Source organism: Erinaceus europaeus, chromosome 12 (genome assembly GCF_950295315.1).
Source record: "Erinaceus europaeus chromosome 12, mEriEur2.1, whole genome shotgun sequence".
NCBI lineage: Eukaryota > Metazoa > Chordata > Mammalia > Eulipotyphla > Erinaceidae > Erinaceus > Erinaceus europaeus.
The window spans coordinates 96,407,041-96,420,480 of record NC_080173.1 but is presented as its reverse complement, the minus strand read 5'-3'; the positions used below and the strand labels follow the sequence as shown (position 1 = coordinate 96,420,480).

The 13,440-nt window shown below is 56.3% G+C and overlaps 1 protein-coding gene across 11 annotated transcripts in view; it reads right to left on the bottom strand.

Moving 5' to 3' along the window:
* The window catches only part of CACNA2D2 (calcium voltage-gated channel auxiliary subunit alpha2delta 2), a 168,417-nt gene that overhangs the window by 133,572 nt on the left and 21,405 nt on the right, over nt 1-13,440 (bottom strand). For all 11 annotated transcript variants that reach the window (XM_060204606.1, XM_060204604.1, XM_060204605.1 and 8 more), the window contains exon 2: nt 6,751-6,832. In XM_060204606.1, coding sequence (XP_060060589.1) covers nt 6,751-6,832 — 82 coding nt within the window. The remainder of the gene's footprint in view (nt 1-6,750; nt 6,833-13,440) is intronic.

The window sequence follows — 13,440 nt, the reverse complement described above, 5'->3', positions numbered from 1 at the left end:
CTAGTACCCCAGGGACGAAGGCAGGACTAGGAGCTCTGAGATTCCAGGTGCCTTGGGGCACCCCTCTACCCGCCTTTCACCTTACACCCCCCCCCACCCCCGAGAAGGGGTGAGAGACCCCAGCCAGCCCACTGGCCTCAGGCAGGAGCTCCTATCAAAGATGAAACTGCTTTTGAAAAGCTTCTTTTAAAAAAAATGCAGTTTTCTGCTGTGGACAACAACAGAACTGATGTAGGGAGGGGCAAGTCGGAGGTCAGCAACCGACTCCAAGCACTGCATTTCCCTGCACTCTGCTCAGAAGAGAACATCCCCCCACCCCGACCTCACATGGTGGGGGAGGGGAGAGGCCTTGGAAGAAAGAAGTAGGAAAGCAGGCTGGCTTGGGGGGACAAAGGGAACCCAGGCAGGCCTTGGGCCGGGCTCCCAAGCGTCTGCCTCTGTGTATCCAATTATGCTTAAGCGGCAGCCACGCCATATTTCTAATGCCCTCCCAGGAGCCCCCTCTCAGCCCCATGCATCCCCGCTGGGTGCCGAGTAAGAGGACCATATGGAGGGAATAATAAGACAATTAACTTTCCATTAAAGAATAATATATGTGGGTTTTTAGGGAGCGAGCAGCAGCAATCCCAACCCAGCGGCATATTTCACACCCGTGCCCCCACCCCCACCGTGTCCCACACCCTAGACTTACACTGGGAGAGAGGAGGGAGCCAAGATGTGTCAGTGCAGAACCCCGGGATGGACAGTTCGGGGGGGGTGGCCTGTGATAGGCCTGAGGGGCTCCTCCGCCACCCCTCACCTGACTGAGCACAGCCGCAGGAACAGAGCAGGGAGGGACCTGCCTGCCCAAAAGCTGCAACCCATAGTGCCTGGCAGAATGACCCACTATAGTGGCTGGGGTGGAGGGGCACACCTGCTGGAGCTCTCACTGGCACACCCCCTCCTTGCTCCTCTGCTCCTCCACCTGAGATGCCAAGATCCTCCTCAAGTGGGGAACCCTGTGAGCCTGCGTGCAAGTGTGTGTGTGTCTCAGGAATTGGTGGTACTGGGGGTGGTGAGAGGCACTGGGGACAGAGAGAAGCCTGTCTCAGACTCCTGCAGAGAGGCCCTGTCCCTGTCTCCCCAGTCCCTTGGGGAAGGGGCCCTCGATGCAGCCAGACTTTGGTTTTTGTGAGGGGCCAGCTCCAGATGTGGCACTCAGCAAATATTAATTACACATTCCCAGAAAGCACTAAGCAGACTGGGAGCAGGGACTGCCAGGGGCAGGAGGATGGGCTGGAGACACAGAGGCCCGAGTCACCACGACCAGCCACAGGGCAGCACGGCCGGCAGTGGGCAGCGGTCATCAAGACCTGGGGGTCCACTCTCTGTGGATGTGGGTCAGGCCCAGGGCAGCTGTGCCAGGCAGTTCCCACCTGCCTTGCTATTTCTCCTCACCCCCACCACTGTCCTGCAAGGGCTCTAGGACAGAACTGATCGGGGAGGCCCTCAGCCAGGCCCTTGTGTACAGCAGGACCATGGGAGTAACCAGCCACATGCCGCTGTGTGAGGTGGCCTGAGGCTGTGACCATCTCCCGCCCCACCTGCAGGGAAGGCTCAGGGGACTGATGTGGACTGAGGTCCCAACCTGACTTCTCAGAGGGTGACCTGGCCCTAGGTTAATGACCCAGATACGCCAGCCCAGCCCAGCTCTGGCAGGCGGACTCCCATCACCCCAACACCCCCTCAGGAGGGGGATTCTCTCTCATTTTGTTTGGGTAACCCTCCAAGGGAGATACATGACCCAGGTCAGGAGCCCATCTCGGTCTGGCGCCGCCTGCTGAGCCTCCAGATCTTCCTCCTGTCTGGCGTCTGGCTGTAATCTCTGCTGCTTGGTGTTTGCAAAAGGTCTCCAGAAACGTCCCCTGCTCCCCTGACACCCAGCCAGAAGGGGCAGGTCCCACCGTGGTGACCTAGGCTTCAGAGCGGGAGGCCAGGCTGCCTCCACAGCGTCTACTGTGCACCCCCAGGCACCTGATGAATTATTCATTCCTGATCAGCCTCATTATGTAAATCAGTACGGAGCCCAAGCATATGCTCTCTGCTCTTCCCCCCAGGATGGGGACAATATGGTGCTGACAGGGGAGGGAAGAAAAGGCTTGGGGACTCTGGAGGGGGCACAGAATAAAGCAGAGTCCACATTGCGCTGGAGTGGGCCAGGGCTGAAGTCCCCAGCAGGGCACGGGGATCTGAACACCAGGTCACGGGGGGCTCCTACTGTATGCTGATTCTGGGGGGTCTCTTTGCAGAGACCCATCCTGTGTGCTACGGTTTCCAGGCAGAAATTGGGCCACAGTCTACATGCCCCCTGCCCCCTCCCCCCAGTTGTGACGGGGAAAGTGCCAAGGCAAGGGAAATACTCTCAAAAGCCACTGTCTGCAGTTTCTCAACTCCTGCAGCTGCCAGCTCTCACCGCTCCCAGCTCCAGGGGGGTGGGGTGGCCTTTGGGATCAGGGGAGACAGAGAGGGCAGCTGGAAGCAGAAGAAGACAGAGGGGCTCTGGATGCCAGCATCATCCCTGCTGCTAGGGGGGCAGCTCAGAATCAGCTCAGGGAGGCCTGGGGAGGGGCAGTCCCAGCAGGGCCCAAGTCTGTCAGTTTGGCAGAGCTGGTGCCAGGGTTCACAGGAGCGTCTGCAGCTGGGTCAGGCTCTGCTGCCAGCATCCTCCTGAGTGCTCAGAGCGGTGCAGGCTGAGTATACGAGCCTCCACTCCACATCTGACAGAAAGCCGTGGAGGCTCTGTAACGGTTGGGGTGCACTGTGTGTGGGGGGGTACCTCCTGCTCCCATAGGATGCTCCTTTTTCTTGGTAACTTCTCCTGTTTTTCTGCTGACCACCTCACCAGAGCACCCAGCACCAAGAAGCAGGCCTAGAGCTGTCAATGGGGAGTAAAAGGCTGAGGAAGCAGTTGAGGGAAAAAAAAAAAAAACTGGAGCAGGACAGAGAGCTGCTGGAGAGCTGGCAGCCACCAGCAGGCAGAGGGGTGCCAGCAAGGGCCAGGGAGGCCAACTCAGCACTTCTCCACCCGCTTGCCAGGCTGATCTCAGCCACAACAAGTCTGGCCTCTGTTTCAGCCCACTCTCCATCCCCAGGCTCACCATCCCCACCCTTCCAACAGGGGGAAACTGAGGTACAGGAGGAACAGCTCTCTGGGACAGAAGTCCCAGGTCCAAGCCCCAGCTCTGCCCCAGCTCAGCTGTGTGACTCTGGAGACTTGGGGGTGGGGGCCTCTGAAGACCACAGCACAGCCTAGGCATGCAAACGGCCAGTGAAGGAAGCCCAAGTCTGACTTCTAGGCCAAGTGCTGCCACCTGCACCGGCCTGTCTGCTCCCATTCTTACCACCTTCGGAGCACTGTGTGCCAGGAGCACACAGTAGGGGCACAGGATTGCACAGCTGGTCCTTGCCATCCAAGGAGCCTGAGCCTCAGGCATGAGAAGCACATGCAAAAAGTTTTCCTTTAGTTAATTAATTTATTATTTTTTAACCAGAGGCCTGCTCAGCTCTGGCCTATGTAGTGATAGGGACTGAACCTTTGGTGCCTCAGGCATGAAAGCTGTTTTTTTTTTTTAATTCTTTAATTATCTTTATTTATTTAGTGGATAGAGACAGTCAGAAACTGAGAGGGAAGTGGGAGATAGAGAGACGGAGAGACACCTGCAGCCCTGCTTCACCACTTGTAAAGCTTTTCCCCTAAAGGTGGAAACTGGGGGCTTGAACCTGTGCACTGTAACATGTGTGCTTAACCAGGTGTGCAATCACCCAGCCCCAGGCCTGGAAGTCTTTTTGCCATAACCATTAAGCTGTCTCCCCAGCCCCACGAAAAGCTTTCCACTGACAAACTAGTAGGGTCTGAGTTGCCCGGGACTATAAAATAAACTTCGTTGGGCAGAGGACTCAAAGCATGGAAGATTCATTAGTGGACACCTCCACTAAAGGTCATCTCTCCTGCCTGGCATTCCCAAAAGGCCGGGAATTGTCTCCCTTCCTCCCTGGATACCCGGGCGCCCGTGTGATACAGGCTACGCCTTCGGCCCCATGGCACCTCGGAAAGGTCCATCCACCCGGCCGCACTTGGCACAGGCACTCAGAACCTAGTCACTGCTGGGTGCTATTCTAGAGCATTAACTGACTTCTGTTCCGGAACAGCTTCTCCTACAGTGCCTTCTCTGGAAAGCCCTGCTGGCCTCCAAGCTTGGCTGAGTCATTTCACATTCACAGGAAGAGAGTGGGATGGGGGTGACTGTGATTCAAGCCCAGCAACCAGGGGAGAGAGGCACAGAGAGGCTGGGTCACTGCGATAACACCCATCAAATGGGTGGTTCATCCCACCAGACCTGCACTTCCCTTTCTTGCCATGTTCCTCCCCCTGATCAGCCCCACCCCGTGCTCGAGGCCTTACCTCCACGGTCAAATTAACACTCTCACTGGCCCCCTGTGTAAGCTGGACACCTGCTGTAAGCTGAGCACAGGGTAGGGACTGAGAATAATAATCACCCTCCAGGGAGTCCGGCAGTAGCGTAGCGGGTTAAGCGCAGGTGCGCAAAGTGCAAGGACCGGCGTAAGGATCCCGGTTCAAGTCCCTGGCTTCACAAGTGGTGAAGCAAGTCTGCAGGTGTCTATCTTTCTCTCCCCCTCTGTCATTCCCTCCTCTCTCCATTTCTCTCTGTCCTATCTACGACGACGACATCAACAACAACAATAATAACTACAACAATAAAAATCAAGGGCAACAAAAGGGAAAATAAATAAATAAATAAAAATCACCCTCCAGTACCTGCCCCGAGAGGTTCTAGTTGATACTAATGCCCTCACTGAGGGCAACAACTGGAACACAGAGTCCCAATCCAAACCACAGACAGTAACTGTTACTCCACTGTCCCTGGGCTGACGCCTCCATCAAGCCCATCAATCCCTTGCTCTGTGCTGGCCCACACCTGCTGGCCTGGGCTCCCATTATCAGCTCCTCAAATCCCACAGGTTCTGTGGGAGTCCCACACCAACCACCTCAAATCAGGGCTCTGTGTTCCCACTTAGAGAGCAATGGCGCAGGAGTTTGCGGCCTGACAACAACACATTTTGCAGCCTTCTGGGGGTGACGGATGGCCTGGTCTTCACATCACTATTTCAAATATTAACATAATCTCCCAGGATGAATGTGGCGGCTCGTATTTAATCAATCACCCCTCCTGCCCTCCGATCCCTCATCTTGCCACTTGGAGGTTTTCAACTTGGTCTGAGTTCTAGCACCCTGAGCGGCGGCTCTGCTCTTTGTGCTGCTATGGTCCAGCCACCCCTGCGTCACGCGGATGCTCCTTCGGTTCTTGTCCGTCCACTGGTCCCTCCTGCAACGGGCTCCTGCCCCAGATGGTACCTCAAACACAGACCTCACCCTGGACCATCAAGCCTGGAAGGCGTGATGCCCTGACATCAGAGCCAACTGGCTACTGATTCAACAGTCGCCCTGAGGACAGGCAGAGGCCCCCCAACCTGGCTGCTGTTCTAATTTTTTCCCCACCTGTCAATGGACCTAGCAGTGTCTCAAGGCAGTGGGATTTCAATAGTGACTTTTTTTTTCTCCAGGGTTATCACTGGGGTTCAGTGCTGGCACTGCTCCTGGAGGCCATTTTTCCATTTTATTAAATAGGACAGAGAGAAATTGAGAAGGGTGGGGGAGACTGAGAAGGGGAGAGAAAGATAGACATGGGCAAACCTGCTTCACTGCTTGTGAAGCTTTCCCCCTGCATGTGGGGGCCAGGGGCTTGAACCCGGGTCTTTGAGCTTAGTACTGTGTATACTTAACTGGGTGTACCATTACCTGTGTCCTCCCAATACTGATTTTCTCATTCCCTCTTTTTTTGTTGTTGTTAGTTTTTAAAAAATATTTTTCTTTATTACTGGATAGAGACAGAGAAGTTGAGAGTAGAGAGGGAGATAGAGAGGGAGAGAGACACAGAGACACCTGCAGCCCTGCTTCCCCACTCGGGAAGCTTTCCCCATGCAGGTGGGACCAGGGGCTTGAACCTGGGTCCTTGCACACTATAATATGAGCGCTTAACCAGCTGTACCACTGCCTGGCCGCTCTCACTCCCTTTTTTTTCATATCTTATTTGTATTTATTTATATTTATTGCTCCGTGCCAGCACTATGAATCCACCACTCCCCGCAGCCATTTTTTCCTTCTTTTTTTTCCCCCCTATTATATTTCATAGGACAGAGAGAAACTGAGAGGGAAGAGGGAGAGAAGGAGGGAGGGAGAGAGAAAGAGAGATACCTGCAGACCTGCTTCGCCACTTGTGAAGCATCCTCCCTGAAGGTGGCGACTGGGGGCTCAAACCCAGGCCCTTGTGCTTGGCAAAGTGCAGGCTCAACCAGGTGCACCACTGCCTGGTCCCTCATTTATTATTTCGTGATCGCTTCTGGAGGCACTGGGCCTTCATGCATATACCACTACTCCCAGACCAAGCTTTTTCATTCTTTCTATTAGAAAGGAAGGTACATGACTGCACTGCTCCACGATCTACGGAGCTTCCTTGAGTGCTGCAGTGCTCCTGTGTGGTGCCAGGGCTTAAACCCAGGGCCTTGCACGAAGCAAGGTGCTTGCGCTATAAGGTGAGCTCTCTCCTGGCACCCCTCACTCAGTGTTGCTGAAGCCTGTCCCTCAGGCCCAGAAGAAGGCCCCTGAAGACAACGCAAGGAGCAGCGGCTTACCTCCCGGAGTTGCTGGACGCCACCGAAGATGCGCATCACGCCATCGATCTCCTGCTCCAGGCGCCGGGCCCAGTGCTGCATCCTGCAGGCGGAGAGGAAGAGGAGTCAGGGCGGCAGTGCTGGAGCCAGAACAGCCCAGCTCCGGCCGCCCAGGGCTTGAGTAGAGCAGCCACCCCATCAAGAACCCAATTTTCACTCAAGGTGAAGCTGAGGCTGGGAGCCAGAGTGTACCCGTGATTCCCTTTGAGGAGCAGACCTGGTGACCTGCACACTGCCGGGCAGCCCGGAGGAGAGAGGACGGCAGCGGAAATGCACCGAGGGAGTCCGTCAGCTCCAAGAAGCCTGCAGGGAGGCTGTTTTTTTTTTCAGTGTGAAGAGCCAGCCTTTCATGCTGCTGCTCTGAACATGGGGACGCTAAGTGCCAGGGAGGAGGGCAGTGTGAGTGATACAGGTGGGGCTGTGGGACCTCAGGGCCTTCTGTCCCCAAGGCTGGGTGGGACCTGATACCAGGGTGGGGACCTGGGCCACTGCCGCCACTACCAAGTACTGTGTGACTCTAGGCGGGCCTCTGGGCCTCACCTGAGCAGTGGAAAGTACTTTCAGCTCAGCTGGCCCTTACTTTCCATACCCTGGGAAACAGACGCTTTATCAGTGGCTTATCATCGGCTACCCAGGGCGGGCGGCCCTACCGAAGGGCCTGGTTCAGATCCTCCCACTCCTTCAGCCCCGATCCTCCAGCTGCACACCAGCCTCAGCAGGTCTCCACACTGAAGTCAGCCTGAGCTCGATGTAACTCATCTCAGTGTAATCTGCCAAGGGGGTAATTTAGGGCCAGGCCGCAGGAGAACAGCTGGTCAAGCATGCTGTCCGGGGGTCCATGTACGTGGACAGGGGACAAGAATTCGCAGGGTTTTGTGGTCACGAACAGGAATGGGGTTGGTGGGAGAGGGATTAGCTGGGTTCTAGACTGTGCCCCCCTCCCTTCAGTCATGTGACTAAAATCATACAAGCACTTGTCAGTGGTGGGCCAGAGAGCTTCTAGGGATGGAGAGAAATAGAGAGGGTAGGAGGGAGGGAGAGACAGAGAGACACTTGCAGACGCTTGCAGATGGGGACTGGGGGCTTGAACCCTGGTCCTCGAGCATTGCAATATGTATGCTCAATCAGGTGTGCCACCCCCCTGGCCCCTAGAGAGCTTCTTCATGTGCTAAGGGCACTCTGCTATGACCAAGACCCTCTGCCTTCATGTAACTGAAAAGTCCTCTCAACTTCCCAGCTGGCACAGAACGGGGCTTTTGCAAGGGCAAGGAAGGGGTGGGAGATGCAGACTTCCAGCCGCTGGAGAGAAACCAAGGATCTGGAAGATCAAATCCGGCGCTGGCATTGCGGGCTCTGGGCTTCCTACCTCCCTAGCTTCCTTGTGTTCCCTGTGGGGCAGGATCCCCTCCCCCTTGCTCCCAGGGGTAGTACAGACCATGCCCCTACCCTAGCTCCCTGTCCCACATTTATCCTCAGGCACTTGGACAGACTGGGGGGCTGGGTCCATGCCATTGTGTGCCCGGCCGGTTGGCATGGGAACTCTGAGCAGGAGGCGGGTGGATCATTAATTGCAATTTGCTAAGCTGAATGTCAGGACCACTATAGAAAAAGCAACATCAAAAGAAAGAGGTATTAGCTTTGCCCTGTTGGCAGTTGAGACTTAGCCTGAGGCACCCTTCCGCTCCCCACCACAGGGCAAAAGCTAACCCCAAGCCCAGGCAGAGGTCAGCCTATGCAGGGCAGTGAAGCCACAGCCCCCAGCTGGAGGAGGACAAGGTCCTAAGGAGAGTGGAGGGTCAGTGGGCACCCGGCTCCTATCCACTCAGTCAGGCACAGGTGACTTGGCCCTGGCTCTGAACGGACAGGGTGGCAGGGGGCTGTTTTGTGCTCCTAAGCTGTAATTTGGGTGGGGATAGAGGTGATGCTGAGATGGGCAGTTGCACCATCCTGATGCTGGCTAGACAGGTGGCACTTGGACAGACACAGTCGAGGAGATGGTCTCCAAGGGGATCTTCAGCTCTTTTTTCTAATGTTTTATTTTAATGAAGGGATAGGTGGAGGGAGATCCAGAGAGAAAGACCAGAACACTGTTCAGCTTTGGCTTACAATGGCGCCTGGAATTGAACCTGGGAGCTCAGAGCCTTAGGCATGAAAGTCATCTCAAGAACCATTATGCTGTCTCCCCAGCCCTGGGATCTCTAGTTCTGCTCTAGCTGTGACCCCCAGCCACTCACTGTTCAAGATATATAGGGTCCCTACAAAGGGTGGTGCCAGCATTCACCTGCTCTCTCCTTATGCCTTCACAGAGAAGTGAACATCCCAGCCCCCATTCATGCAGTGAATCTGAGGCATCGAGGTCAAGGCCACCCCCCCCCACCCCCCAGCCAAGAAGCAGTGAACACCAAGTGGGGCAGGAGTGCGTCTGAGTCAGCAGGAGCTGGCAATGTGCACCCTTTCCCCACTTAGAGCCCCCCATGGGAACCCAAGATGGGTCACAGCGGGAATATCCATATGACAGAAGCCAGCAATGCTCCCCCGACCAGGAAGTGCACATATGTGCCCAGACAACGCTGGCTTGGCCTCAGGCTGTTGTCTCTCTTCTGACGAGAAGTAAAAGAGCAGTAATTGGGAGAACTGACACAGATGCCACATTTTTACTTTATTATAATAATATATTGTATTATCTCTACCATCTCATCAAGTCCCAGGAAAAGTTCAATTTTTCTAAGACTTGCACTCTCTCTGCCTTCCTTTTCCTGTGCCCCCCTACACAACACACACACACACACACACACACACACACACACAAACACACAAACACACACCCCACTCCCACCCCAGATTAAACTGCTCTAGGCTCTGTTGAGGGTTGCAGGGACTGGTCCACCTAGAACACACACCCTCCTGGAATCGAGGGGCGGCTTAGTCCTTGTCCAGGACGCTGGACATGATGGCCAGAACCCAGCTGCACTGCCTACTAGCACAATGCCAAGGTAAAGACTGACTTCTCACCTACATAAAGCCCACCTAGGAGGGTAACACGTGAGTCCAAGAGTTAAAAAGAACAAGACAGGCCAATTACTTCATCATCACAGAGACCTAATTCAGTGGCTTCATTCCAGGGTTTGCTTGGTGTCCCACTGCTGACTCCAAGGGGTAGTAGCTCAGGGGGTCCAGGCCAGGAATCAGCAAAGCACCTGGAGCATTCCTGCCCTGGGGCCTGAGAAGCTCACCCAGCCAAGGCTAAACCCAATGGGCACAGTTACATCCCTCCAGCAGATGTGCTTGGGGCTCTCCAGGGGTGGGGGCCGGCACAGCCACACGGAGTCAAAGGCAAGCTGACCTCCGTCCATGCCTCCCTGGTCAGTGCTGCCTGCAGGGTGCTCCCTGAGCAGGGTGCACCCACGCACTGACACCCCACATCTCTAAGTGTCTCTGAGCACCAAATTAGCCAGGCGCTGAGGAGCAAGTCTGGGAGGAGGCACGTGCAGCCAGGGGCTGCAGGCAGCAGGACGAAGACTGGTGTGGGTGGCAGAGCCTGCCTCACCCAGTCCTCCATGAAGCTGCATTTCTCAAGTGGGAAAGTGGAAGGCCCTGGCAGGGTGGCTGTGAGGGAGCCAGAGAGTGAAGCCAAACCTGGTTTCCTGACTGTCAGCTCTGAGCCTGCCCATCCCCTTCCTGGACAGTCTCTGGATAGCCTCAGAGAGAGGTCACCTCTGCCAGCTGGGTGACCTCGGAGAAATCTGTCCCCTCAAAATCCCAGCAGTCTGCCAGTGGGAGTAGAGCTGACCAGTGAGTAGTGCCAATTGTCAGTCTTGGGGAGCCCCTGAGGAGCAGTATCATTACCGGGCTGTCCTCTGGGGATTTCCAAGCCTATCCAGGACAGCCCCCCACCCCCACCCCACCCCTGGAGATCTTCCAAGGATTCCCTTCATGGCCCCTTCACACTCCTGCTCCATAGGCTGAGAGGCCGGGAGTGCTGAGGCACAGGGCAGAGGTGAGGTGTCCCAGAACTGGCAGCCTGGGCACAGTCCAGCAGAAATGTGACACCAGGCGCTGTGGGACCCTGGGCCTTGGTCCCCCAGGTCCATTTCACCATCAAGAGGGGCATGGAGGGCAGAGCAGCAAGAGCACCCAGGTGTAGGGCCAGGGGTTGGTGCCAAGGTGCCTTGCTGGCAGAGAGGTCATCTAGAGCTCAAGCAGGAGGCTGCAGAGGCTCTGGCCAAAGGGCAAAGCACTGGGGGGGGGGGGGAATCCCCAGAGTGAGGTCAGCTACGCAGGTCTCATAGTGGAGGGTGGGCCAGCAGCTGGTGAGGAGGAGAGCAGGAGGGCAGGGAAGTGGAGGGGTGGGCAAAAGGGGGGTTGGGGAGAGAGGGGTGGGGGCCGGGGAAGTGTCTCTGTGCAGATGCAGCAGCATAGATTAAACTGTTGCCAGTTGTTAATTTTATACATGAAGTTGTTGATCAGAATGTGATTTAATTGTACAGTATAATCCAGGCTTTTGGAATAAATTATGCAGAAAACTCATCTATAATTAAACAAATCAAAAACCCAGAGACAGGTGACACTGCAGGCTCACCCTCAGAGGGCACGAGCAGGGGTGGGCGGCTGGACCCTGTAGAGGGGCAGGAGGGTGGGGGAGGCTTCGTTCAAGGCCAGGGAGAGGCCACAGCCCCGCCAGGGATGAGGGTCGAGCGTCTGAGGAGCCTTCACCTCTGCTTTCTCCTCCTGGGAATCCTTCCGGATGAGCCTACTCCACAGGGCCTTGGAGCAGCCTCTAGCCCTGCCCTCCGCTCAGCAGGGCAGCCAGCGCCTGGGTGCCGCTGTTTACGCTGTTTACGGGGGTGACAGGCCAGAACGAGGCTGCTGGGGCAGGTGAGGGGTGTGGGGGAGCCACACGGCAGAGGCCACTTGCTGTCAAGGGCGCTGGGTGAGTCAAACTCGGCAGCGGTGGGGGCCCTCAGGTCTCTCGCTTCTCTCGTGACAGGCTGGAATAATCATTCCCCTGGCTCTGGGGGAGGCAGTGATTTAAAATAAAGTGCTACTTAATTATTCTGATTATATTTCAGCTGGCCTGCCACCTCCCACCTTGGTGCCTGCACAGTGTTCTGAAGGCAAAGGAAAGCTCAGGTGGGAGGGCTGTAGTGCGGGAGAAAGAGATGAAGAGACGCAGAGAGTTGGGCTAGAAGACCTCCGTGCTGAGCTGCCCTGCCCCTGCCCTGCCCTGCCCTGCCCTGGGGGAGATGGCAGGCAAGAGGGCTGATCCCCATTCCTGTGTGGAGAGTCTGGGCTTCCCCCAGCAGCCACCCAGAGCTCAGAGAGCAACTGTGGTCCCGGCAAAGCTAGGTGTGAGGCATGTGGTCTTCACCCCAACCCCACCCCCAGCTCAGCCACAAACAGCAGCAAGCAGGGTGCTGCCCTCCAGGCCTTTTCCCTGACCTGGTAGATGTGTTTCTCTGCCTGGGCCTCTCTGCCCGAGTGAACCAGATATGCTCTCTTAGATTTCAGCTCTTCTGTCTGGGAAACGGAACTGGAGCTCATGCCCTGCCCACCTCCTGGGACCCCCAAGAGGAGGTTGGTGGAGGGCACTGCCCCTCAGAAGGGAAGCCAGCAACAGTGTGTGGTCCACGTGTGCACAGTCTATCCAGGCCTGGTGTGTGTGTGTGTGTGTGGGGGGGGGGTGACCTCCTTCCCCAAACCTGAGACTCAGTGCGTGGGGAGCTGGGCTCCAACAGGGCTGCAGCCCCCACCCCCAGACCCTGACACAGGGCAGGGCCTCCTGTGAGTACAGCAGCCTCCTGCTTGCCCACTCAGGAGAGAAGAATCACATCTTTTAGCGGTCCATGTTCAGACTCCAGCACCCAAGGCCCCCAGTACTGACTAAAGGCAAATGTCTAGCCAAGGTCATTCACTGCCGAGGGGCTAGTGGGACCAGGCCATGGAGGTGGGACACACTAAGGCAGGCTTTGCCCTGTGCAGACCACAGGGGTGCAGGGAGGGGTGGAGGAGGGGGCAGGCGGGGGTGAGGGAAGCAGTTGGCACAGCGGGTTCCTGTTGGATTAAAGCTCCCAGCCCGCCAGCCACCACAGCACAACAGACGGACTGAGGGGTGGACTCAAAAGGCTCAGCTCTCCTCTGCTAGTGTGACAAGACCCCCAGGAGCACACCCCCTTCCCACATACACAGGGGTGAAGGCAGCCTCCTTCTCATAGGAGCCCCAGAGGTCCTGTGAGCTGGGGAGGGGTCAGTGTTGCCAGAACCTGAACTAGTCCAAATCCATCGACTGGGCTACATTAGTGTCTTGAGACCCTGACCCCCCAAAAAAAACATCATTCCTAAATGAGGTTGTCAATTATGGGCCAGCCCTTCCCTTTCTTGGGGGGAGCCATTTCTGTCTCGTGGGCTCTGAGCTGGGAGGCAGCAAGACTGTGCCTCCTCCTCAGACTAACGGTGGACCACCATTGGCTCTAACTAGGGTACAGGGTCCAGCTTCCACTTGCCCCTAACAGGCTGATGAGCAGGAGGGAGATGACCAAGCTGATGGAGTCAGGAGTCAGGGAGCAGCAACGCCCAGGGCTGGGTGAGTCAGGCAGTCCCGCTGGCCCAGTGAGGGACAGAGAATTTCCAGGGTCACACAGAAAATGCCACATG